The sequence below is a fragment of the Jatropha curcas genome, chromosome 10 (assembly GCF_041381405.1).
Source record: "Jatropha curcas cultivar XTBG-Jc1 chromosome 10, XTBG_Jcur_1.0, whole genome shotgun sequence".
In the NCBI taxonomy this organism is placed as follows: Eukaryota; Viridiplantae; Streptophyta; class Magnoliopsida; order Malpighiales; family Euphorbiaceae; genus Jatropha; species Jatropha curcas.
In genome coordinates this window covers 4,476,953-4,504,578 of record NC_143160.1, presented here as the reverse complement: position 1 = coordinate 4,504,578, position 27,626 = coordinate 4,476,953, and the positions used below count along the sequence as shown (strand labels likewise).

At 34.5% G+C, this 27,626-nt stretch overlaps 1 protein-coding gene across 1 annotated transcript; it reads right to left on the bottom strand.

The window, feature by feature from the left end:
- On the bottom strand, positions 1-26,180 carry GSL8 (glucan synthase-like 8). The gene is made up of 51 exons (XM_089715518.1): positions 25,748-26,180; positions 24,500-24,597; positions 24,176-24,342; positions 23,180-23,303; positions 22,570-22,665; positions 22,236-22,361; positions 21,291-21,380; positions 20,264-20,361; positions 20,051-20,168; positions 18,541-18,669; positions 17,798-17,874; positions 17,596-17,674; positions 16,307-16,399; positions 16,111-16,213; positions 15,886-16,009; positions 15,594-15,780; positions 15,420-15,472; positions 14,818-14,878; positions 14,608-14,689; positions 13,639-13,688; positions 13,293-13,379; positions 13,112-13,197; positions 12,406-12,433; positions 11,505-11,602; positions 11,325-11,406; positions 11,085-11,245; positions 10,820-10,940; positions 10,441-10,535; positions 10,253-10,343; positions 10,003-10,163; positions 9,775-9,884; positions 8,878-9,012; positions 8,680-8,748; positions 8,426-8,597; positions 7,564-7,681; positions 6,826-6,945; positions 6,337-6,452; positions 6,163-6,246; positions 5,099-5,211; positions 3,869-3,921; positions 3,612-3,788; positions 3,459-3,506; positions 3,011-3,169; positions 2,732-2,845; positions 2,555-2,643; positions 2,241-2,399; positions 2,002-2,104; positions 1,562-1,681; positions 1,153-1,203; positions 853-1,056; positions 1-388 (listed from the first exon to the last, which is right to left on the bottom strand). Exons 1-51 carry the CDS (start codon positions 25,953-25,955, stop codon positions 152-154), a joined length of 5,724 nt encoding a protein of 1,907 aa, XP_089571644.1. The 5' UTR covers positions 25,956-26,180; the 3' UTR covers positions 1-151.
- Between the last annotated feature and the right edge of the window lie 1,446 nt (positions 26,181-27,626).

Here is a 27,626-nt window from a genome sequence, read left to right as displayed (position 1 = left end):
TTGGGGGAAAAAAAGAAACTTTTCTAGTTTACTTGTACATTTCCATTTCTTACATATGCACAGCCATACAGAATCCTACTTAATAATAATAGAAAAAAAAGCAGCAAGAGCTGTTTCATCTAGAATCCACAACAAATAGGAAGGTAAAAAATCAGGCATCAACGTTGGCTTTGTTTCCAGCAAGGATAAGAGAGATCTCCAGCCCACGACTAAACGCTTGGTTGAAGAGAAGGCGAGACTGGAAGGTAGAAATGAATGGAAACCATGATAAGAAAGCAATAGGAGCAAAAATGATGACACCCATCCCAGCATCGTACATTCTGGCAAACTCCCGCACCGAGTCCCACAGCCCTAGACTCCATACCACCTTTTTCCAAGTGATAGCCAACTGTTTCAAAAGAAGCACAGAAGGTATACAACAGTCAGAAAATAATATTTGAAACATATGTAGGTTAGAACTGGATAATAAGGAACATTTAGATCAAGGAAGAAAGGCGTTCTTCCAAATGCAATCAGAAAGTCAATCCTCCATTGCTCAGCATGTCCATGCTCCTAAAAGGAGCATTATGGTCATTTAAAAAGAGAGAGAGTTGGACAATTTTTATCCTGGCTGAGACAAATAGTGCTAGATTTGGCAGCAACTACCATTGCATGGATTTGCAGCGGAAGGATAATGTTCTCAAATCTCTTTTCAGCTCACTCTCAAAACAGCTAGCTAGTTGCTACTTCTATTGCCACTCCAAAATACAAAATTCTTTGTTAAAGTATAATTCAGAAAAAGAATTCTATATGTGCGGTTTGTTTTTTGCACATCATACTATGCAAAATTGGAGAAGGGCCACTTCAACTTACACATAACATGGCCCATCCAGTAGGAATAAACGCCAGTATGCTAGCAAAAAGGTCTGCAATCGACAGATTGGTGAAGGCAACAACAAGGCAAACGGCAGCAATAAGTCCTAGTGCTGTGACTCCTTGCATGAATCGCATGAATAGCTTAAAGTTGACATATTTCTCAAGGAAGTTGTCTGATTTTTTGGGGCTAAAGGTAAAAATCTGCAAGAAAATGCAACACAGAACACATGATGAGTACAACATAAACAATTAGCATGTGGATAGAAGATCAGAAGTCAGTTTAAAACTGATACAAACCTTAAATATCATGACTATGCCAATCAATACAACCCAGGAGAAGCCATAGATCTAGACAAAAAAGGACGTTGTCAATATCAGAAAGTTTCATTAGCTAAATCTAAATTGTTAAATTTCATATTGCCTTTTAAGTAAAATGTGATCTCTGCAACCATGCCCACCAGCAAGCACCAGAAATAGTAAGAACACTTATTAGCATAATAATGGTTCTTTTAAATTATTCTTCATTTTAGTTATTTAATTGAGAAAAGAAACGAACAAATAGACTACTGGTCACAAATTAGCATAACCCGAATATTGTTATAATAAGAATACACTCCCACTTTCACATTTGCAAGTTTCACTAAAATTGTCTTTGGAAATGCTAAAAAGAAACTGTTAAAAAAAAAAAAAAGGATAAGATGATTACCGCAAGAGATGTGTCCTTTCCTGTGAGATGGAGCTTGTATACAATGCCATATTGAAACATGAAGAACCGTAAGCTTAATATTGTTTCCAATATGCGGCCTCTCAAAGTTTGGATATGCATCTGCAGAAAAAACAAATGATAAAACATTTTTCAGAAAAAACAAATGATAAAGTCACTAGAGATAGGATAAGCAGATTAAGCTCCAACCCACATGATAAAACATTTTTCAGAAGAAACTTCTCCTAACCTGTTAGCATGATGGCATGCCACAACATATAGTGATGCATACGATAGAAAATGAAATTACAAACAAACTCTAGCAGCACAAACTCTTATCCATTTTAAAATGAGAAACAGGATTCAGCTCAAGCAAGAGGACTTCCGTATCAAAAGCACAATGTTGCTAAAACCCCATTATAATAATAGAATAGAAGCAGGACCTGTTCTTCATTCCACCATGATTCCCAGCTATCATCTCCTTTTACCCCTACCCCACCTCTGTACAGAAGCCAGCTGGTCCAATCATCAAAATCTTCAACCGTCCTGTTTAATAAACCATATGCCATCAGCATCAGAAGACTGTGATAGAGAGGAGGTAAGTTATATAATGACATGCCGCACACAACAACTTCTTCAGGTTAAAAGCTTAAAACATAAACAATAGGGAAAAAAATCTTACTTTTGCCATTCAAAACCAGACGGATTGAATATGTAAGGAGCAAAAAGCCATGAGATGACAAGAAACCAGCTGCTCAAAGTTAACAAAATGAAGGATGTGGCACCTCCTCTTGTGTATCCATATGCAATGTAAACTATAAGCAGCAATGCCACTTCAAGCCTGAGGAAACAATTTGGAAGATTCAAAGCAAAAGGACTTGTCAATTTGAGACTCCTGATATAGACAAATAAATGATTAATGAAAGCAAGGAAAAGGATAATGACTGGCATTAGACAAACGAAATCACAATCAATCATCATGTGGACATCACATACGCTTTAACAAAATGACTTCTTGAGTAAAGCCTATAATTTTCAGCAAATTTGATGTGACGGACCACAAAGCCTCTACCAGTTGCTCTGTACTGTTGGTGAAATTAGACAGATATCATTTTCCAAAACAAATAAAGCATGTACTTTTTTTTAAATAGAAAGAGAGGGAGAGAGACATACTTTTGCACCTCCATGGAGGATTGTACGTCCGAAATAATGAGTTTTAGTGCCCAAAGAGAATGTGAAGAAGACTGAACACAACTGAAGTTGCATTGTAACAAAGCTAAACACAGCCTGCAACCACAAAAAATTGTTTCATTGGAAAAATAAATCATTAGATAAGTATGTTAAGAACAAGTCATAAAATAAATTACAAAGAATTATAAGATGGAAGAAGCTTAACTGCATTGAAGAGAAATTAATCTTAGCAAAACACCAATAAGAAATACATTTACTCACCTTCAGCAATCCTAATTCCAGTATAAAGCCCATTATCATGGGGACTGCAGTAAAAACCCCAATCTGGACCAAGAATTGTGCATTCAAAACAGCATCTAAAGCTGTGTTACCTAATAGCTTCGCTTCAGTTGCAATTGCACTATCAAGCCCTGAGAAAGCCTGAAATTTTGATAGCATATTAATAAAATATTCCATCCATATGTACGAATAATCTTAGAAAGGTGTGTCAATTGCAATGAAATGACTCTAGTCCAGCTACTTGGTTGCAAATTCACTAAAGCAGAGATTGTCTGCTCAGTTACCAATAAACAATCTTTGTTAACCAACCAACATCTCAGCAACTATAAAATGAACGGGGAAAATAGTAAAACTCAAAATAAAAACAAAAACAACAATTGAGACAGCCGCTCAAAATTAAGAGGGAAAAAATGAGGGTAGTTAAAAGTACCAGGTAGACCCTTCCATACAAGAATATGTACACTGTAAGGACTGTCATCTGCAATAAAGCAAATTTTTTGTTGGATGTTTTGAGAGATATGTTAATTAAAGGAGATCAAATTATTTGAAGTGACAAAAAAACAAAGAGTCCACGTAACGATACCATTGTGCAAAGATAGTACCCAACAGTTGTGAAATAAAAAGAAAGCATTCTGAAGAAATCAAAAAGTTGTCCGAGCCTATACACATCCCTGCTAAGGACTTGCTCTCCATTTCCTCCAGCCACTTTCCCTTCAAAAAGAGCAATCTGGTTCAACCCAACATCTCTTCCCTTTCCAACCTACATCAAGCAGGGTATCAAGAAACCAAGAATATGATGTACCAAAGATAAAGAAAAATAATATGACCTAGAATATAAACCTGAATGTATTCATGGTGAGTAACATTCCCTTGCCTTAATGTGGAGTTAAACCCTGCAGCATTCCATTTTATATAATGAAAAATAGTTCGGAACTACTTGAGTAAGCAGCAACACATAAAATATCACTCCCTTAACCCAACCCAAGAGTGAAGTCTTTGAGAAGAATTTAGAATTTCAGAAATATTTCAGGAAAAAACTCAGAAATAAGCACAGTCAGGAAAGTTGATTAATCCTTGAGCTCTTACTTTCTTTTATACATAATTATGCAGAATAAATAAGCAACTCCTTGTTCAGAATCAGAAGATTCACCGACAATGAAGTAATAAAGGGGATCTAGAAGAAAGGGGACAAGGCAGGGGAAAAAGTAAAGGAAAATTCTAATGCAGGCCCCAAAAGGGGCAAAAAAAAAAAAAAAAGAACAAAAAATTAGCATTATTGTATCAAAAAATGAAGAAACAAAAATTTGTTTCAAATATTTCAGGAAGCTCTTAAAATTCCCAGTACTCTAATGTCCAAAATACATGAGAACACAGACATGACAATTATAGTTTGAGTAATGTGTTTCAGGTGCTAAACAAGAAGGGAGTTGGTAAGTCTTGTAATATGATAATATATCTATGTTCCAAGCCAAGACTTTTATTAATTAGTTTAGCTTTCATTTCTGTTTCTGCTTTTGCTATTCTAGAGCAAACAGCAAGGTTTGGATGGATAAGCAAAACACACTTTTTAAGCTTGAAGAGGTTCTATCTACGCTGATCTAAAAGCAAAGGCTGCATTCAGAAAGGCCTTTTTTATTTTTATTTTTTTACAATTGTATTTTTTATGTTTTCAAGTGAAGTAAAATTAATATATTTAGTAATTTATAAAGTAAATATACTTTTCTATTATTAATTTGCTCAATTGCGAAATCAATTTATAAAAATTACTTTTTAGAAGGCAAAAGGCAAAATTCGAACCAAAGGATGCCTTGATCAAATGCGTCATACTTATCAGTTCAATATCCTTTTGAAAGACTAGGATATTCAAAAGACAAGTAGATAGTCAAGTCATCAACACAAATCAATTGTAACACCACAAATCAATTGTCCTAAATATCTATATATTTTAAATTCAGTCATTAATAAAGACAGCCATACAACAATCGCGAATAACAATAAATTTTAATTAATAAATTATAGAAGAATGGACACAGAGAAGGGGACAAAACAATTGTCATCTATGACACTTACCTGCAAATATATCTTCACTAATATTAATTACACGTGATGCCTTGCTAATGCCACCTCGAGTTATGTGAAATATTCGATCAAAAACATCTGGATGGCCATAGTGCATGCGAACTCTGCAAGATTTTTTTTTTAACAGCACAAAAGTTGCTCATCAAAGATTCATTTAAGAGAAGAAGAAAACACTAATGCTCCTGCAGACAATATTATGACAGAGCCAAATGAAGGCACACACACAGAGGCATGAAGATGACTATGCAACTATACAATTATGGAAGAGTGATGGTACATTCCAGAATAAAGAATTTGTTTCTAGCTAAACCAAACCCACAAACTGAAATAGAAAAGGAATATATTTTGCCACAGACTATCTGATTTTTTTTTTTCCTTATCAAAAGGACGACTTTGCTGGCTCGCAATAATGAAAAAAATTAAGAAGAATATAAACTGAGCCAAACATATATGAAATATATGAGTGCTTAGTCTGAAATATAAATCCATATTTTTATGACAGTAAAAGCACCTTAATCAGTCAATTTAGTAAAGAATGTACTCACCGAATTTTCCACTGATTTTTCTTGCAGTAACAAAAAGTCAACAACCTTTAATAAATATTTACATTGCCAATTCACAAAGCAATGTGAAGCACATATAATAAGTAACATGCTTGTCATATTAACAGGATCATTAAGAATCCAGATAAGAGGATGGTCTTTAACCAGATATTTTTGCCTTGTGAATCAATTTACACAACAATACTTTTCATCTTTTTCTTTTTTTGCCTTCTTGAGGGCAATGGCATTTGGTGTTTCTGTTTACAAAATTGGTTATTGCTGTGAAAGACATAATAGAGTTTACACAAAATAATATATTCTCAAACCTAACTGTTCAATCATATTCTGATTTCATCATTCAATCCAATTCCACTAAGAAGATTATAAATAAATGATTGAACACTAACACTGTAAACTAAGCCCTTGAATAAACTACTAAATTTTATCTTAAAAAATAAGTCACCAACTAAATTTTATCTTAAAAGGATATCAAAGAGGCTGTAAACTACTCACTTGAGAGGGTTTGCTAACACGCGCTGTGCCAATGTCACAAAACTAGTCTCTTGATTGGACATAAACCAAGCTAAAGATGAAACACTGCATAAACACATTCGAAACAATGAGTGGTAAGATCATCAGAGTGACAAAATAAGAGTAATCAATTGTGTGAGAAAGTGCATGCCAAACCTTCCAGTAAAAACATGTTCCCTTACACCAAGAATAGTGGGAGGTCGAATGCCATGTTTTGCTTGAAATTCCTCAAGAAGATTTCTCATCTTCAGTGCCTCTTCAAGATAGTTATCCTATACAATGGCATATGCATCAGATAGCATAATATTGCTCCTAGCAAAAACATTAAAACCTACAAAACACTAGGCGACTCCAGCCGCAAATAGAAAAAGATATTGATAATGTAAGTGGTAAGCCTAGATATAACACACTACAAACACTTTCTAAGGGACCTTTAAGAAGCACACCCATCAGTTAAGGGACTTCAAGACACGAACATCATGTGTTTCAAGTGTAAAAGTACTTTGTCAATTAAAATTGTTTCAGATTAAGGCTTAGTTGAGTTCCAAAATGTTGCAAAAGATTTGCAATGAAATCAACACCAGAAATAATACCAATTAATACATTGTCTAATATGTAGATGGAGAATATAGATATATATATAACCTGGTTCATGTCAATAGTTTGAATGGCTTCCCCACGAGTAAAAATTATAGCATGGTTTTGGTTTTCAGGCTTCCCTTCTCCAAGCTTCGGATCTCCAGGAAGTTTTATCGAATATATTTCCTACATTTAAAGATAAAAAGGAAAATAAGATCACCACTATAAAGCAGATAGTAAGTAAAGAAAACATTCATAAAACCACTTTATGACATAGCAAAACAACAAGAAATACCTCAAAAATAATTTAAGCAAATGGCAATATCCAATATTAGCGGGAAAAAAGAGATGGCAATTACAAAGAAGCTTCAAGAATAATGGTCAACACATGATCATGCAAAATAATTATTATCAAATTATATAAAACTATAGATAGTGGAAATGCCCAAGCAGCCATAAGCCTATATCATATAAGCTTAAATCCAGTGGAAATGTAAAACAAAACCACAACCATCCAGCGCGGCAGTTTCAGAAAACTTGCCAAACAAAATAGAAAGTTATTCCTCTAAACACAGGGTATACTCCAAGAGCCCTAGTGTTTATTTCAGAAGGAAAATATAGCAGAAAAATCACATTTTTGGTCATGTTAAGTTGTCACTATATTGCTTTTGGGAGAAAAAACACTCAGAAACCTGTGTGGTAACACAAAATAAAAATAACATTTTACAGAAAGTATGATTGATAAAAGACGTTTTCTGTGCAGAAAATTAAGCATTACAAAATATTAGTTAAATAATTATCTACCTGATCTTTTCCATGTATATCAGCTTTAACAAGCTTGGAATAAAATTCCTTAGAAGCCTTTCCATCAGCAGCACCACTCTCCTCTGTATGTATGAAGGCAACTCGAAGTGCCTCATTCCTAAAAGCAGAAACTAAAGTGCATAAGCATGTAAACAGAACCTCAATGACTTACATTACCAAGTCATGCCGCCTGATGACTTTAGAATTATGACCTATAGGCATTAATATGAAGTAAACAGTTTTACTGACTAATTGCAAATTTTCCCGTTGTTATTCCAAAAAATCGAAGTAACAAACACAAAAGCAAGAAATAAATGAATTTGACAACTTGAAACAGTCAAAAGTAGGCCAAGATATCAAACTTTACATGTTCATACAGAATACTTGGCACATTTTGTCTCACCTTGACCCCTAAGATTGTTAACAGATAATTAACTTTTCAATGCCTCTCCTTGTCTTCATTAAACATTTATCAAATCTGTTAATAATTATTCATACTCAAACTATTATTTTAGTTTACCCACACATTTCCAAGTCCTCCACTGGATAAGCAACAGCAAATTAAAGAATTCTAAAGGAACACAATTGAATTAAATATTAGTTCACACAAATAAGAAATATTAGAAACTAATTAAGTTTTAAAAGAAACAAAAGCATAGCTCTCCTATCCGGAAACTTTCTTCCACTAACAGGTACTTCACACCCATCCTTGTACTCACATAAACATTGTGTAATGTAAAGCATTACATCAATAAAGACACTATTCCATTTTGAAGAAAAAACAACACAAAGAAACCGATAGTTACCAGAAAACTGGATCAATCCATTCTAGAGATCAAATAATTGAAAGAAAATATTATACCGCTGCAACAGAAGAGCAATATCAGCAGCCTCTTTATCCTTCCGTTGCTTTTGTTGCCCATAAATTTGGCATGAGACTACATAAGTGAATTTCAAGTCAGCTTGAGCCCTTGATTCACGTGATAGTTCAAAACCTTGGGTGGTGAAGAACTCTGTCTGAGAATAATCATCCACTACAAAAACAAGATAATTAAGTGAACATATTGATATCTTGCCCTTTATAGAAGAGAACATGACGGGTGCCTCAAAAAGTACCTCCTAATGATCTCCTTTCCAAAAAGCTCTGCAACATTAAAGCCCTTCTATAATACATCATACCACGTACTGCCTCCCCAAGAAAAATAAAATTATCAGAGGAAAATTAAACATAGTATTATCCTATGAGCAATATAACACAATGAGACGAAACTCAAAATGAAGACACAAGGAACAATTAAATAAACAACATCTAACCAGTTCGAGCAAGAGTCTGCCCTCGATAGGATGCCCAAAAACGAAGTTCCAAAGTATCACCAGAATTTTTCTGAAAATCAACATCCCCAGTAGACTCTCCTCTACCAATCCTTTCCAAAAAATTCTCCCATTCATCTGAAAAAGGAATAGATATACACAGCTATCAACTAGAACAACATTGATGAGTAATGAAGAAAGAATGTAAGCACTTAGTAGAGTATCAAACAGCACCCTCTCAAGTGTAGAAAAGATTTCCACATGTACGAAGAATGTAATAAAAGGAAATAGGATGCCAACATAAGAGAAGGAAAAGAGCCAGGTCTGCAACTAGAGTAAAGATAAACAAACATGAGTCACGACGACTGTTCATATGTTTCCTATTTTTTTCAGACCTCCCTGCACTTAACATTAACTAGAGACACAAACTGAGGAAGCCTGCTTAAATGTGTTGGATTCCAAAGCTAATGATCCAACAAGTTTATTGAGAAAGGTAGAGGAGCTTGTATAGTGTCAAAAGGTTAGGGAATAGTTTCATAGATGTTTTAGTTTGCTTGCATGTATTTTAGAAGTGTCAACCTTGGAGATTAATACATCAAAAAGTGGCTCGGTAGGTGTTAATTTGCACCCAGATGTTTTATGCTGCCACTTTATCAGGATGTAGGTTCAAGATTGACCATTAAATTTGGAGCCCCTTGGATGATAATCCAAAGTGAACCACTTCTCATGACACAATAATTGCTAAAGTCTGTAAAGATGGTTCTTTCTTCAAGGGCATATCATTCTTATTCAAGCTTCCTCCTTCACAATCCTCCTTAATGTTTGTCCTTATTCGAGATGCAGAAGGATTCACTACTGAGATTTGACAGAACAGAATAAAAAAAAAAAAAAAAAAGATACCTGGAAAAATTTTCTGAAGATAGAAAAGAATTGATATTCCATCCTCATTTTCATCTCGCAACTCAGAGTAACTATAAAGTACAGTCTCACTGTAGTACGGAGTGAAGACGCTATATGCAAACAGAAGAAAATGAATAGTTAAATGCAAACGCACAAAGACACACAAAAAAATATATATATCGCACTATTAATGCACAGTTGCCAACTAGGGGGCTAAATCATAGACACCTAAAAGGTATAATTTCAGAAACTGGCTTTGCTTGAGGCATATCCATAAATAGTGAATTTGTGAAGAACTGTAATCTTCTTCTGGCTTCAAGATTCTTAGGAATATTGGCAGCATTGTCCTTTACGGTAAGAAGAAGATGCAACCGCTTCACCTGCTCTTTCTGTGCCAACAAATAGATAAAACTACACATGTAAATGCACACAGCACCACAAACAAAGACCAAACAATTGGTACTTCAAAGATCTTTACAATTTCTGAATCTGTAGGCCATTGAATTGTGGAAAACAGGCGCCCTTCATTTCTTGCTCTTGCCACAATGTTCCACGTATCAAGCTGCTCTCTGCATCATTAAAGTACAAACAGAACTTCTAAATTGATGATAAACTAAAATGTACTTCAAATAAAATTTTCAAGTAAGGGTGTGATACCAATAATACCTCAGATCAGCTGACATCAGATCATGCGTTACAACCTCATATAGCTGAAACAAAGCATTTGCAGCACCCTTAGCTAGTTCAGGTTGATCTCGTATCTGTGACACAAGTAATTTGTTGTCATTGAGAACATCAACAGATACAGAAACAGAATCTCAACATCATGACCAACACCCAAAACCTTATGAATTGAAGGGAAAAAATTAAAACAAAATAAATAAATTCCTGGCATGCCCAGATAACATGAATGTAAGCAAACTCAGATGTTGCAAACTGAGGTTGCCTCAATTGTCATGTTCAAAACTTTAGTGAAACATCCAAGCAAACTTATTCCCATAATGATAATGCATTAATTTAGAAATACAAACACACAAAAAAATACCAGGAGTCCAGTTAGTGCAGTAAATTTCTGCACCACTTGAGGAAGCTTCTTAAGTGATAAAGTTACAAGTAGTGAATCCTCCAATATACTATTGTTGATCTCACGAAAGATCCTTTCAACCCTATCATATAAGAGAAGTGTAAGGCAAAATAAGTACATAATCATCCGTTACTGTGCCAACCAACATGGTAAACGGAAAAAAAAAAATTCACAAGAAAAGGAAAGAAAAATCTAGTCAATGCGACTACGGAAGAAAGATTTGTACCATAGTCGCCCTTCACCATCAACCAGAGAGTGCAAAATTTTTTCAACACTGTAGTAGCACTCCTGAACTGCATATGCCATGTACTCATCCCTGCATATTCTGTTCCACAAATCTGCCTGAGTATCTTTACAGTCCAAAGCCAAATCAACTGCCAACAAGATCTGCAAGATCATAACAGAATAAGTCATCTACTTAGGTCCATTAGTGATGTAAGTGTTCAAGACCAGGAATAAGCTGCACCTTACTACTCAGAAGAAACAAAGGCCATTGAACTAATCTCAAACTTCCTGTATTACTAGGAATTGAAAGCAAGTCCATCTCCCTGAAAACATAACAAATATGCAGCCAGTAACCTATGAATATAACAGAATAAATGAAAATATTAATAGCAATATTATAAAGTATATGTCTGTCATCTACCTATTGCTTATAAAATCTTCTTCACGCAAGCTTTTGATTATATCATTCCAGAAAGGAGCAAACATGGCTGCATACTCTTTGTTTGTATCTTGAGAGTCCTGGGAAAACCAGAATCATTACATCCCAAAGATTTAGATCATGAATGGCAGAAAATTATCTCATGTAGTAACATTCTGCTTCTAGCCAGAAAAAGATAAGAAAAATGCGATAAATTCCAAGCAGAAACAAAAATATAATTGAACAACATTGAAAATTTCTCAGAAAATAAACCCAGACACAAATAGTGCACAAAGAACACAGTTCACATATGTTCAAATATGCCTTCAAGAGCACATAACCACAAATATTCTCAAGAAAAAATAACAGAAGCAAACCGTAGTTTCTGATTGCAATCTGATACTTGCCTAAATTGTGCCAATGTTCACATGCAACACATGCCATATGCAACTATTTCAAAAAGCAATGCATGCACACACAACATTCACTCAAATTGAAAGAGCAAGCAAATCTTTTGTTCAAAAAAAATTGCAATTGATGTTATCAAAAAACTTTTAAAAGAAAAGCTGCTGCTCCGTTCTTACTGAAATTAGAAGCTAAACGTGGGAAAGGATAAATTTAGTATTTGATCCAGCTATAACATGATGAGAAATGAAATGGCTTGTTCAGCTTAAAAGCAGCAGATTCAAGTGGTAATCGTGTCCTACAGAATACTTATCATGTTTGTATTTGTTACCAATGATCTCAGTGCTATCACATTAAAACAGCATGTGTCCAAAGGATTAAGGGCTTCAGAAGTAGAAATAATTGCAAAATTGAACAACCTAGAACAAACAATATGAGAGACTTTCCAGAAACACAAAAAATAAGAAACTCAGAACAACAAATGAGAAACATTGTTTACCTGAGATGCATGTCTATTGAATGGCATCCTGTAAGAATACATTGATTGAGAAGTTAGTAAAATAGAGAAGATAGATAAAATCGCAAAAATTTAATTCAGCCCACTGAAGCATAGACATCAAACTGTAAAATACAATATCAATTCACAAAGAAAAACATCCAGCATTTAAGACACCAAACTATTTAGAAACTAGAATATAGGAGAGGAAAAAAATTGACCTTAAAAAAAACTCCAACAGCAAATAAGGACATCAAGTAACAAACTGCATACGCCATAGTATTGTTATAGTTGGTAGAATATCCCTATAGATGGAAGTATCAAATCAGGCCTGAACTTATGCTTAATCATATAGTTCAACCCAAAATTTAATTAACAGTACCCTACAAGTGAGCTAACGAGGATAGGAACCAACAAGCAAATATAGGCCACTCAACTTAGCAAACTCCAGAAATTATTGGAGCCAGCTTAGTTAATCCTATTCTGTTAATTGAGTGAGATATTGATGGCATATATCTAGTGGATTGCATTCCAAGTAATACATTCTGAGACAGTATTAATTATGGCTGAAAAATTGGGCAGCATTTACAAGAGGATTGCATTACTCCTGAGCACAACCAGTATTTGATGTATAAGCCCAGAAATTTGACAAATCTCTATGCCTATACAACACTAATTCCTAATCAATTCATAAACAGGAAATCACCACCTTTTTGCTTGAGGAGAGACAAGATTCTTAGCAAATGCCTCTGGGAAGCTCTCAAAACGTTTATGCACCATTTCAAGTGAGCGTATCTGTCATCAGCATTGAGCAAGTGCCACAAAGAAGTACCATGATGAAAGGGGAACATGCAGTCAAAATTGATATAAGTATTCAGACTATTTGATACCTCGCCTAAACGAGCCCGTGCACCCATTATGCCTCCCACAATTGCTGATAAGACAGTGTAGAATATGTGGATATCCATGAGATAAATCTGGAAAACAGTAGAAGAATGAGATATTACCAAGTCAGCATGCTCAAATTCAGTATTGATCATGCTAGTTATCAATGTCTTGCACCAGTGCAAGACGAGTCTCACCCCAACATGCTCTGTTTTATTTAACATGCAATCCAGATTCAACAAATTTAAGGGTTTGTTATTTCCACTAAGCAAGCTAATGCCAAACTCCTTCCCGGGAGCATAAAACTTAAAATAATAAGAATAATAATAATAAATTTATAGAAGTACTCACAGCCACGACAGGTGCCCATAGGCTAGCAATGGTCAAGGCATGATTATTCTCTGCAAAAAAGTTAGGCAGAGTCAACAAGAGATCCCAACCTTTTCAAGTAATCACCACCCAAAAAGGAAAATTTTTCATCAGGGAGGGGAGTAGCTAAAATGAATAGGCAGACATTTGTAGGTCATGTCATATATTACAAAACAATCGAAGAACCAAATAAAATTTGGCATTCACAAAAAGTTCCACCAACTATGTGATAACCCCCAACAAACAGGAAGTTGCATCCGACAGTGCTTTTGAACTTCAAAAGACTCAAAGTAGCTTCACTACAATGAATCAGTAAGGGAAAAAATCATTGCAACCCTTCCTAACAATCACAAGCAAAGACCGCAACCCTGGAAGATGCACATGTCCAAGGAAAATTTCAGTATCCTCCAATACAGCTGTCATATGCATGACTCAACATTGGTTTTCAACTCAAAAATCGTTCTTGGATCTTTTCTGTCTAATCTTACCTTCCCTATTCTAACCACTGCTATTTTATACAAAAGCTAACAAGTTTGCATAGGTCTTCATTTCCCAACCGTGAGCATTCCTCACAGAAGGCACATCCCAACCCCAATAGTAGAAGGAGATTACAAAAACATTTTTATCTTTAACCATTCCCTTTCTGTCGTTTTCAGAGAATTCCATGCTGTCATTGCTACAAATACAGCATGAGCTAACAAACATCCTATGTAGTGAAACCACTAATTAGAAAATTTCAGTAAAATACAAACTGGAAAAATCATAAGGAACCACCTTTAGATGCTGCAGCAATTGACAAGACCGGGTTTGAGTTTGACATGATAATAGATAAGGGCAAAATAATCAAACCAAAGGATCCATTGTCATATAATCATGCAGTGGCATTATCCAGCGACAATGGAGGAAGGTGAGGAAGGTGAACAAGATTATGGGTAAAAATGATGAACTCACTCTTTGATATCAAATCATGCCATGAGTATTCCACACTATGAAGGTTTATGATAGTATCGGTGGGTTTGACAAGAGGTCTAATCTGCGAATTGGTAAACATCATATGTTAAACAATATTTATAATCTGTCAACTTCCATATGACAAATAAAAGCACATGATAATCTCATGCTCAAGCAATTAAATTTTAGAACTGAAATATAATAACTTGCCTGGAGAAAGTATGCAAATGTAAATTTGCAAACGAGGATTAGCAACCAAAACATGACATACCTGCAGTAGTTAAGAATAGATGTTGGATTAAGTCATGTTTCCATCATAAATATTAATCCTACCAAGTATAGCAAATCGCAAAAGTTCTAATGATTGGTGCTCTCTAATGAGAGTATAAGACATTAAGCTTTGAAACTCACTTATTTGCTTATGTGGTTACCTATATAACATTCTTAAGACCAATAAAACAGGAAAGAGATAGGCCTAGAACCACATGGAGGGAAGTTTTTGAGAGTTTTCAGTTTACAGAAACATATTTCCGAGAGGGGAAATGTGTTTCCAAATTACTCAATTTACGGAAACGGCCCCGAAACGTTTCCATGGATTTTCCAAACGTTTCAGCCAAAGAAAGTTTTCGTGCAACATAGTATAAATGCATTTAATTTAGCCTCAGAGATAGCAATAGCTCAAATTAAGTGCTGCAGAAGATAAGCAAAGGCTGGCTGATGACACTCTTTATGATTAACGATGAAAACTAGAAGAAAGGATGTCACAAGACGTTGTCATCAAAGCATTATGACTGTAAAACATTAAAACAAACCTGCAATAATCAGTTATTTTCTCAAAAAGACCACGCCCAACAAAATACCGTTCCTGACATAAACAATTAATTCCATGTTAAGTACAGAATCAATCAACATGATCTACAGTATTTATTCCCTATCTATAAGAAATTAGGTAATCATTCTTGAAGAAGCAAATGAACTTAGGTTACCTGATAAATCCACTTAAAAAATTGAAAGAATGATTGATCAGACATCTCGGACAAAGTATGGCAAGCTGGAAATTTCAGTAACAGTGCAAGGACCAAGCGCAAAGCTGCATAAACACCCAACACAAGTACATATAACCGAAAATAGAATGAATCTGAGTTCTGTTGATGTCTTTCCTCCAGAACCTTCCTGCAATAATTTAACACAACTATGAACAAATACATTTCCATGTGACAAGAAGACAATAGACATAGTCCATGGAAAAGCATCCTAAAAAAAGATAACAAAACTTACACATAGACATATATAATGAACACTGAACTCAAGCCCCACCAGAAAAACCTAATAACAAGCCTTGAAATAGCCATGCCTCTCGCTGTAGTGTAAGCCCCGAACATAAGCAGGACATCTAAGCAGCCTGTTTAACCAACAATTGACCAAACGAACAAACAAAAGGAAATGAGTACTGCATGGATGGCATAGGTTCATGCATTCCAGAATGGTGTTGAGAAAAAGTACTTTCTATGAAGTTCATGATAGCAAATGAAGGTCCAGTGCTAAGTATTTCTTTAAAGGTATCCAAATTGATACGCCCATGGTTGAAGGCTATAATTGTCAATGCCTGTGTGTCAATAAGGAAAATAGCACATTAAATTGAGTGATGAAAAACGCATGTTATGCATATATAACTGAAATTTGAAAGCATAAACTTCACCTGGAACATCAAAAATAAAAAGATCCAGAGTCGATGGAAACTCCGATATAGGTGGAGAAATGTACGGTGCTCAACAAAAGTGCTTTTACCAGTCTGTCAATTTGAGAAATGAAATAAAATAAGCAAAATAGTACCTAATGGAGATAAGAGTCTAGAAGATACAATCATTTCCAAAGAACTGTAAATAGGGGATAGCAGGCAGCCAACTTTGCCACTTGTGCAGAACAAGATTAGCAATATGCTTCAACTATCCAATAACAAAAAGTTAGGAGTGGATAGTAATCTTCACTCAGTTTATTTGTAATTTTCACTGAGGTTGTTTTAAATGTGCGTGTGGCAGTGTTGTTTGCTCAGTCAGTGTAAATGAGCAACTCTCACTATTGGAAGACAGAATTGTAACTTCACCATCAATAGTTATCCTTTCTTCTGCTCTCTCTCTCTTCCCCCCCCCCCCCCCCCTCTCTTTTCTCTGTGATTCTTTCATTTTGTCGGTGAACAAATTGTAGTTAGAGCATTGCTTGTCAGCAATTCCTAACACAAAATTAGTGATTGCCAACCATACTTCAGTAGCCTAAAAAATATCACTAGTATAAAAGTGAAATCAGATCTAATCAGCATGCAGTACCCAATTATCTAACTAGGACACTTCATGATTGCATTGTCACAATTGCCGCAACTAGTGATAATATAAAAGATTGACTATTGTTGCACTCAAGAGAGCAATTGAAAATTTTATTAGTGAAGGTATTGATTAAAGCAATCCCCCTTAGCATACATGCACAATACTCAACACAGCTATTTCTGAATGGAATGCTTCAACTACTACCATTTCAAAATGTCCTCAGAAAAGAAATAGACTCCAATATCAAGATAAGTTGTTAAGCAGGTCATTAAACTGTAAATACAGGAGTTATACAAGAATGACATACTCACAAAATCCTGAAAATTAACATCAAAAGTATTAAAAGCAAGGGATGAATCTGCTAAAAGTTCAATACCAAGAAAAGGCATCAGCTGTGGAGCATAGAGCTACATTAACTACAAGAAAACATTATCCTACAGTGATCTATCTAAATACATCTCAAATTAATTTGAATTTTGATTATCACAATGATTTGATGCTGAACAATGCATGTCCATGTAGATCACAAACTTCCACATGAATTCCTCATTTAAATTTTTCAAGCACAAAAATCAGAGAATTGCCACTTCCTCTACTCTAATTTCAGCAACAAAATATTAGAAATGGGACAAGAAAATTCAAAACATAACAGAAAATAAGGTCATACCCGTTTCCGCTTTCTAGGCTTAGACAAAAATGATGAATCCTTTCTCATAGGCCAGTTCAACTCAAAGCAAGCAGGTGACCTACATAACATATTGCAGATAAGAAAAAAAAAGTGATATAGTCTTCACTGAATTTGATGATGAAGATCCTCCATTAAAGAAGAATTTGGCAGCAGTAGAAATGAAACACCCGTAAAAACAAACCAAAAATATTCATTGAAGTCATCATAATTCCGCCATGCTGAATGTGCAGCTTTTCCATTATTGTTTCTTTCTGCTTCCTGCATGCATATCAACAAGACAACAATGATAGATTGACCAACCAATCCATACTGAAAATGCAGAAACATAATAGCAAGAAAAAAAAAAAAAAAAAAAAACTTCACTTCACAATTCACTTAGACACATTTAACAATCAGGCCATCAAAACGCACTCACATAGATGAGCCCTTGTAGATATAGTACAAAGACATCAGAATGAAATTTTGGCATTAAAGAGCTAAAGCAAGCAGAAGCCAGATTCAAAAAGTCCATTGAAAAATTTCAAAAAAAGAAAAAAAGAAAGAAAAAAGAAGAAACACAGATAGGAAAACAAGGTCCTCATAGAAGATCAAAGCCATTAAAAGGGAACAAAATAAACATAATTTTATTCAGATGCCAATCAACTATAACTTTACATCTTTCCTGCCATAGGCAACAGCATAAGATCACAACAAAGAAGTTCAATTCTACAAGCTATGAATCAAACTTTTGCCATCAAATCTCCATTAATATTTAAAAAACTTTATTAAGTGCCAAATAGTAAAATCTAAAACAGAATTTCGGAAAAGCAAAGTTCACATATCTGCTCCAAAAACCACACCCCTAAAACATCTTATGTTCATGTAGGCTTAAATATGGAAGTACTGAATTTGATCAACAGAACATCAAAATAAGGCTCTACTGACCGCTGCCATTGTCTCATAAATAGGACAAATTATTTGCTCGAGGAAGGAAACAGAACCACTATCAGTTATACAACTTGCAGCATGATTAGCTTCTCTGTGATCCAATGTAGCATCCAACTCCTTGGCCATCTGAAAAGCATCATTGAAAACGTTCTCATTCCCATTGATATCCAAAACACATAGCAGACAAGAAAGTGCATATAAATTGAGATATCAGTAAAACATCCTTAGAGAAAAAATGACACTGCATCATATTACCAGAAGATCCTTGTATTAGAAAATCTGTTCAAAGGTTTGGAATTTTTTGTTTCCCCAATTAGGCCAAGAGTTATATAATCCATTAAAATAGGATTGGAGTTACACTATTTGTGGGTGGGACCATACAACACAAATATTTTCATAGGGAAAAAAATATTAAAAACTTGACATAGGAATGCACAACCATATGACGAACTTGGTAACCGTGGTCCCACCCTTGCCAACACAAATATGATAGTCAAATTGCCACATGAAGACCTCTGTTTTCAAAAACTAATTCTGATACTTTGGTCTTTCCGCCTCAAAACAAAGGGACCAAGTTTTACCGGAAATCATAAGTTAAGGACCTCATAATTAGTTTGAATATAATTTGGGACCAATTTCTCAGTCAATTAACAGTCAAAGAAGGTATTTTGGATGGAAAGACAAAGTGCTAACGGAATCATAACTTAGAACCTCATAGTTAGTTTTAAAAAATAGTCTCATATGTTAATTTGACTAATAATTTAGGGACCAATTTTAACCTTTTTCCATTTTATACTGTTATTTTTATTTTAAATGCTAAGTAGCGCCTTAGTTCAGTTGGTTTGCTTGATGTGTTAATAACTAAAAGTTGCAGGTTTGACACCTGCAAGCCCCAAAATTTTTACTTCTTTGTTTTCTTGTCCTTTGTGGGTCTCATTAACTTCTTTCTATGCTCCTTCCTTTTCATACTTATCTATCATTTTGCTCTATTTTATATATATTTTTGTGATTTGGCTTCTAAAGTTGAGATTTTTTTCTTATGATTTTCTATCTAATTCGGTTATTGAAAGAATTTTGTGGTTTCTATTTTTTTTCTTTAAAAATGTTGGTGAGGCGAAAAAATAATATGAAGTTTATGATTTACTATAGAAATTCTTAAATTGCAATTTTAGCTCTTAAAACAATTTAGTTATATCATTTTCAGTGCTAAACCTTCAGTTTTACTACACAAAATCCAAGATTCAGCCATTTAGACGTGCCCATAATGTCAAATTAACAAGTGGAGAAGTCATCAGGCATAATTCTGAATATGGTGTTAACTGATGGTTTAGTAAAGTAACCAGCTATTTTTAGCATGTAGTCAGTGAGGGGAACACAAGTACTGTGCAAAAGAAAAAATTACACACAGCAAGGTACTGTAGCTACTTTAAAGCTCAATTCAAGCAAAATAGGAAATCCAACCGCAATCTTAACATAAAGAAACTTATAGGGGAAGAAGCAGGCTTACATAGTGAAATACATAGCAAATGCATTCAGGAAGAAAGCGGACATTTGCAGCTTCACCCCATATGAGAAAGTACAGTGAAACCAGAAAAAGCTTCCGATCCCTATTAATTGCTTCAATACTGAAAAGGTTAAACACTAAAATAAGTGCCAAAAATTTTATCAAAAAAGGAAGTGAAAATAAAACTGAAGAATAAAAATAGGTTGCAGAAGTAACCTATTCCATACAAGGCGTATCCGCAAGTATCTGCACCATTTAATGTAGTTATCCAGCACCTTGAAAAAAACTACATTGATCGCTTTCTCGTCAATTTTCTATGCAAAAAGAAAAGGTTATAAAGAGTGCATCAGTTAAACCCACTTCCAGAAGAATCCCAGCAACCACTTTCGTCCTAGCTGATAAATATGAACCACACAAAGTACAAAACCTCCAACCAACAGATAGAGCATGTAATAGCCACAAAAAACAATAGTTTTTAATCAGTTTACTAAAAGAGCCTAACAGTTTATATCAACTCGTCTGATTTTGGCTACAATTCAGATGGAAAATATCCAAAGGCTAAAATTTTTATAATCTGAAAGGTTTATGATTTTGAAAATTGATCTAAAACTCAGGATATTTTGGCAGTTATGCTAAACCAATTTTGTTTCATGCTAACCTTCGAAATTTCCACAAGAAACCCCGTTTCTGTCCCAGTAAACTTCAAAATAAGCACAACCTCCAAAAATTTATTCATGAAGCATTCACAGGGCAAAACATACACTACCGACAAACCAAATATTGGTGTTGACACCCATACGAGTTCCAATCAAGCACTATAGCCCTAAACACTGGCTTAAATTTCTCATACACTCATACACAGAGGAGTTCGATAAGATGATTTATTGTCATTAATGTGAATCTGTGGAATATGAGTACAGAAAAGTTGAGTGGATCCAAACAGTAGGCCAGAAGAAAAATGAAGGTTAGACCATATGCAGCATGAACTAAAAGGGCCAACATTTTATTTTGTAGCATATCTGATAGGAAATTTGATCATAAATAGAGCTAAACAGACAACCCCAGCTAGTTCAGGACAAATACTTAACCAAATTAAGTCAAGTTGATTTGTTCAACGCAGTATTTGTCAAAGGTAAGAGCAACCAAAGTCATTCCTTCTAATAAATGATAATATATGTACAAGCCCATTGACAAAAACAAAGCACCAGCTATACGTTTGAGTTTGATCATTGAAAAGACTCACTGGATCAGCCTGAGCAGGTATGCCAAGTCGGGACTGTGCATTTGCTACTGTGAGGATAACATTTTCACGTTGATTCCTTATGTTGTCTTTCTGCAAGAAAGAGAGAGAAAAAGTCATTGATAAAGAAACAAAAACATTAAAAAAGTTAAGGTCCTTTACCATATGAAGATGCATTCAACCACAAATGATAAGGGAGCAATTATCTATTCACATCTTCAGCCAAAACATTAGGTTATTTAATTCACTAACTCAAAATTTACAGAAAAACTAGATCCAATGTTGTTAAATTATCTTTCATTTTATATAAACCATATAAATGGCCGACCTCAACTAGTACGGAATTAAGGCTTAGTTGTTGTTATTGTTGTTCTAGACGCCATTAAAGTTGATTCACAATAGTAACTGCAAGTTCTCTTAATGCCTTCCATTAGAAATATACACCCACAAACACAAGCATATGTGCAAAAGAAATGAAAGGTAATTCAGCTAAACATATAATCACAACCCATCAACAATAGCAAGATGCATAAGAACAATTGGCAATGCACTCATGCCATGCTATTTCAGACATAATGCATCGTCCACACCAATATATGATTTTAAAAGTGTAGGATCAACCCAGTTTCAATCAACCTTAATGAGGAAGAAGCCCATCAAATAAACTATCATTCTTGAAGATCTCTATCTACAAATGATTTTTGCATAATGAGTTGTGCCAGCGTCATGCCTTTTTAACATTCACAAAAGCAGTTAAATTTATTAGGGTGAAGGAAAGACGGGAAATAAGTGAAGCGACAAAGTAGTTAGACAATTCAAACAAACAACATAAAACAAGAGCAATCAAGTTCAGATGCATAATTAAATTCTATATGCATATTTTCACATAAACTAAAACCAATAATAACTTATCTCAAAGCAGATTAATAAACAAAAATTTATCCATACCTGAAAACCAAACACATATTCCAGAAGATCAAACATGTCCGCATCCCGTTCTCCAGAAATCTCAAAATCAGCAGGAAGTCTGGGGAAGTGCTCAGCATATTTAATCGCAGATATTGCACCTCTAACCTAGAAAAATCACCCAACCCCAATGCAGAAGAATGAGATTTTTTTCTGAAGACTGACATTGAATTTGGACCTAATCGATACATCTATAATTATCAATCTTTCAGTGGCACAAAATGTGAAGCAAAGGTAGTATCAGCTAGAAATAATATAACAGTGCAGCTAAAAGATATCAGCAATAAAAGATTACATATATTAATGACCTGCTTACCTCAGGGAAAATTCCAATAACATTGGTTAATGATGGTGCTTCCAAAGGGACAATATTATATGGGGTGAGTTCCCCAGCTTTTTTAATTCTTCGCAACTAGAAAAGCACAAAACAAAAGTTAAGTAAACAAGTACCGCAAGCCCTATAATAAGTCCTACCCTGAGCATATTCATTTTTAGTTTTTTTTTTTTATTTTATTTTTTTCTAGAGACAAACTGCAATATAAACAGTAAAAGGTCAAAATTATTCCATAAGGGGAAGCTTTTTGATTGTTAATAATAGGCTCCGAATGTAAGGACATGATCTTCATTTTTTTTTTTTTTTTTTTTTTTTTTTTTTTTGCTAGAAACAAAATGCAGTGTAAGCAGTAAAAGGTGAAAAATAATTATGTAAAGAGAAGCTTTTTGGTCATCAATAATAGGCTCAGAATTTTAATTCAACTAGGTATGCCTATACTATGATCCAATGGTACGATAATAAAAATATAAATCATCAGCAGTAACGATATACGAGTGTAAAGGAGAACTTGCGTCCTGTATATGCAACTGTAAAAATATCAAACTACTTTACAGCTTAATATTCAAATCTAAGGCAGGTTATAGACCACTACCTCCTCCCTAATAAGTCTCCCAACACCTTGAGAATCTGCATCTTTGCTAAGTGCCTCCATGACCTCTACTAAGGCCTTCAAATTAGCAAACACCTTTTTCATCCTTCGAGATCTTAACTCCAACCTAAAACAAACAATTACATATCCATATGTGATGAAAACTTAGACCGATATTTACTAGTAATAATATTAACAATACAGTTACTTTTTTTCCCTACAATATGCTAATAACATAGTGTACTCATAAACACAGCATCCTTATCATTTTACTTTCTCTTGCATGCAAAATATTTAATCAAGTGATGCAACTTTAACTCAACCTTAGTAGGCAATCATCAAAAGACATTGAGGCTCTGGTTGTTTGCAGAAAATAACTTGTCTAGAATTTCCTCAAAAAATACTGTTCAAAGTATACATATTTTTTAAGAAGATTTATTGTTAAATATGAGAGAAATACATTGAAAACATGGTAAATTGTGGTGGCTGCTGATGGTAATCCCTGATGATGAGGTGTTGGTTGGTCGTGGCCCACAATGATGATTACCAGTAATCAGTGGATTAAAGAGGGTATTTATATGTTACTTGTTTCATTATAATAAATTTGTCAAAGTTCGGAAAATATTTTCTTTTCTTAAAATAGGAAGTCCTTTCCTTAAAAAAAATGATCTATTATATCCTTTGACTGGGAAAATATTTTCCATTGACTAATTTTTCTAAGCACCCGAACACCAAAAAATTAAGAAAATGTGGAAAAAGGTTAAGAAACGAAACCGAAGAGACATGAATCAAAATAAGCATGGTACATTATAGTGAAATCATTTGAATTTCATTAGACACATCATTGTAGTCACATCATATGCTTAACCAAAAGAATTTGTGGTCATTGGTTCCAAAGCTTACAGACTACAGTTTTGCCACAAGCAGAAAGGAATATAGTTGATGTGAGAAAGCTGATAAGGTGACGGGGAACAAATTTTTCAGAAAATTTGACCATACCCTTCAAGGTCAGCAATACTAAAAGTTCCAGATTCCCGCCATTGTTGTTCCTCTCTTTGGATATCATCCACTCTATGCCTTCTCTTGTAACGTTGATAAAAATCCCACAGATGTTCAATGTCACGACTACGATCTATTGGGGCACCATCCCTTTTGGCGAGTTTTTGCTGCAACAAACAAGCAATTCATCAAAACTCAAACTAAGAATTCAAAATTAAAACAGCATGACTGAACTGATTGACTTTTTAAGATTACTGAATTCAAAATGGCAATATAATGAAACTGCCCAATTTATATATGTCAAGATTCAAAGCTGGGCCATACCTTAATAACAGACATTAAACCAGTCTTGAATTGGAGGACACCTCGACCATCACTGTTTGGATCCAAGTTTTGAGCCATCGAATATGCCTGCTCACACACTGTTGAAACAGTAAAATTTCATAAAAGTTACCAGGTTAACATGAAGAAAAGAATCCTTGAACCATATGTTTGGTAAGAAAATTTTCATATCCAGTTATCCACAAGTACAAATTGACCGAAAGTTAAGAATAGATACAATATTTGATGGGAAAATAATAACCAGAAATTTGTAATATGTCAAATTAATGATACCCAAAATAAAATTAAAAAGATTAATTCTGACAAGAAAAGACCAAATTCAAAGGCATATCCATGACTCCCATATTGATATATTTGAATACACATAAACCTTAAAAATGTAGCAGTAAGCAAACATTAACTTTGATTAAACTTGATCTACATGTCTATACTTGATTGTGATCAACTTTTCTGAACATTAACAGAAAATACCTAATTTTGAATGCATACCAAAAGCCTCACCAACTTGAGCTAGTCTCTAATAAAATGTGCAGATATATCTTCTTGCTACACTTACAAGACCCTCATATACCCTACAGCTTGAAGCACGTCACGAAGTACCATGTGCTTATTTTTGTAATGAATAGCCTCAACATTTTCTTCCTTACCGTGTCCAGAATTCATAATTTGTTACATTCTACTTTCTCAAGTGCAACCAGTTCCAGTCAATTGACCAGTAAAACATTCATCTGCGACAGGATCAAATCGCTAATCTAAAATAACAAAGATCATAAGTTAATGCCACAAATAATTTTGAGCCCCACGTTCCTTGCAGTTTGCAGGATCGTAAGAATGTAACCATTCTGCTTCTTCCCCTCTGCCGCTACTTCATCTATCTCTCAAACCAATACACCATATAAACAGAAACAAGTGCTTTTGCATAGTCATTAACTACAGGAACTACAATCTATTGGGATTTGGACTACAATAATGAAATTTATCTTAGAGCAGGAGGGAAAAAAATTTTAAATTTTCTATACTCAGGCTAACTATCGCACTAAAATATTACCAACTGGTACGGAACTATCACATAATAACATTTCCAATTACTGCATAATTATCCATCTCTCAATTCAAAAGCAAGCACCTAATTAAAATAAAAACAATAATAATAATAATAATAATAATAACAATAATCTGAGTCACCTAAGCTAGGAGAAAAAAAAAAAAAAACCATAAAATGCAACTCACGAATTCTGGCGACGACGGGATCCTCGTCTTGAATCTCATCGGCAGCCTGCAAGATGGCATCAATATTTGTTGTACGGACAAGCGATGGTGGTACAGCTCCAGCGATGCCACTAGGAGTTCTCTCATGGCCTTGGCCAGCAGTTCTCAGTTGCTCTCTGTTCAAGGTGGCTCGCACCAGCCTTTCCCAGTTATCGTAAACCCTAGCCATTACTATGGCAGCGTATCCGCACAATCAAATTCTATAATATCATGCAAAACAATAAATATTTAGGCAATGATTCAGTCCAAATTGAACAATTCGTCTACACGGATAAGCTAGATCTACAGAGTGTTCAAAATGAGGTTGAACCCAAAAATAGCTACGAGTCATGAAACGCGGAGATCGCGGGAAACGGAGAAGAAAGAAGAGAACACAGACGTGGAATTTACAGCTTTGCCCTTAAAAGTGATTGTATGTAGGATGTCGAATAGTAGTGTTAGATCTTTATTTTATTTGGACCCTTGGATGAGATCAGGTTAATGGTTTGATAGCTTTGGTGGACCATGATTTGTTATGTTAAATTTTCTGGGCGCGGAACACCTGATTGAGGAAGTCCGCGTGCAAGGACATTTTGCTATGGGCAAGCGTCGTCGTGTTAATACTTACATATTAAGAAAAGTGAAGGTTATTACTTTACTTATTGTTATTACACACGGCAGGCCATTGTTTGAAAAGTTCACATATTTTGGACAAACGGCATTGACAATCACAGGGGTTGTCGTTGTATACAAACACCCCAAAATTGCATTTTGTTTTTCTGTTAATTTTTAATCAAAATTAAAATGAAGAAGATTAGGAAAAAGCATGACTCATATAAATGGAAAGGGCTAGAAGACCATCCGTGTCCTGTGGCCCTTAAATAAAGATGAAATGGACCTAATATTTATGATTTATTTTTTGATCAAAATGGACGTATTCCACTTCTCAAATAAATAAAAAGACCAATTGACACATTTATGATTTTGATACATGAGTTTTTATTCAATCAATTCTCGATCTAAATATTTGAATTCACGAATTTGATAATTTGAATTAGATAAAAAAAGGATCAATCAAACCATCATTAATACTTCAAATCAAAAATCCAACTCTTGCAGCCCTTACGAACCATTAGGATCAATTATTTAGTTAAATGACCAAACAAAATTTACATCTTTCACTACTGGGATTAATCAGTTTTAAGCTTACACCTCTTAAATGGAAAAAAACCTTCCTTCAAAACCTGGATTAACAATATTTAAAAATCCCAAATCACGAGAGAGGTTAACACAGTCATGTAAAATTTATTTTCTATTAAGGAATAACTTAAACTATTGGTAAGCCGTAAGCAAAAATATAATGTAATCAAAATGCATTTTTGATTACATTACATTACGACACTATTTGTAACAAATTTACCAATTTATTTGCTCTACATTCAAACAACCAACATTTTGCTCTGGACAAAAAAGAAGAACAGCTACAATGCTACTTTTTTAGGTGTGATGAACAAATCAAACACTAAAACTCCTAATGTTGAACTTTCAAAGATCAGAGTACAACCAATTCAGATCCAGGAGGTAAGCTTGCTTCTAGCTTAGAATAAACAGCTAACTTAAACTTTGGATTTACCCATCCTTTTTGCCTTCCATTGGAACAAGGTAATTCAATCACCAATTTTTCAAGCGCAACGGCCCTTTTAAGCAAATGCTTTGCAAATTTAACATAAAATTTCAGACAGGTATTACCACTCAGTTCAACCACTTTTCAGGCAGTGATGTAGCTCTACTTTTCGCCCCTGCATTTTAGGTGATACTTCGAAAAAACCAAAATTTTGTATTTGTACTTGTTCTTGTTCTT

Excerpts from the sequence above, each read along its gene's own strand:
- GSL8 (XM_089715518.1), bottom strand. The coding sequence starts at position 25,955 with ATGGCTAGGGTTTACGATAACTGGGAAAGGCTGGTGCGAGCCACCTTG. Across the intron at positions 17,875-18,540 it reads TTTATGAGACAATGGCAGCG|GAAGCAGAAAGAAACAATAA; the intron begins GTCAGTAGAGCC and ends ATATGCATGCAG. Across the intron at positions 9,885-10,002 it reads TCTGAAATTATACCTTTTAG|CGTCTTCACTCCGTACTACA; the intron begins GTGTCTATGATT and ends GTTTGCATATAG.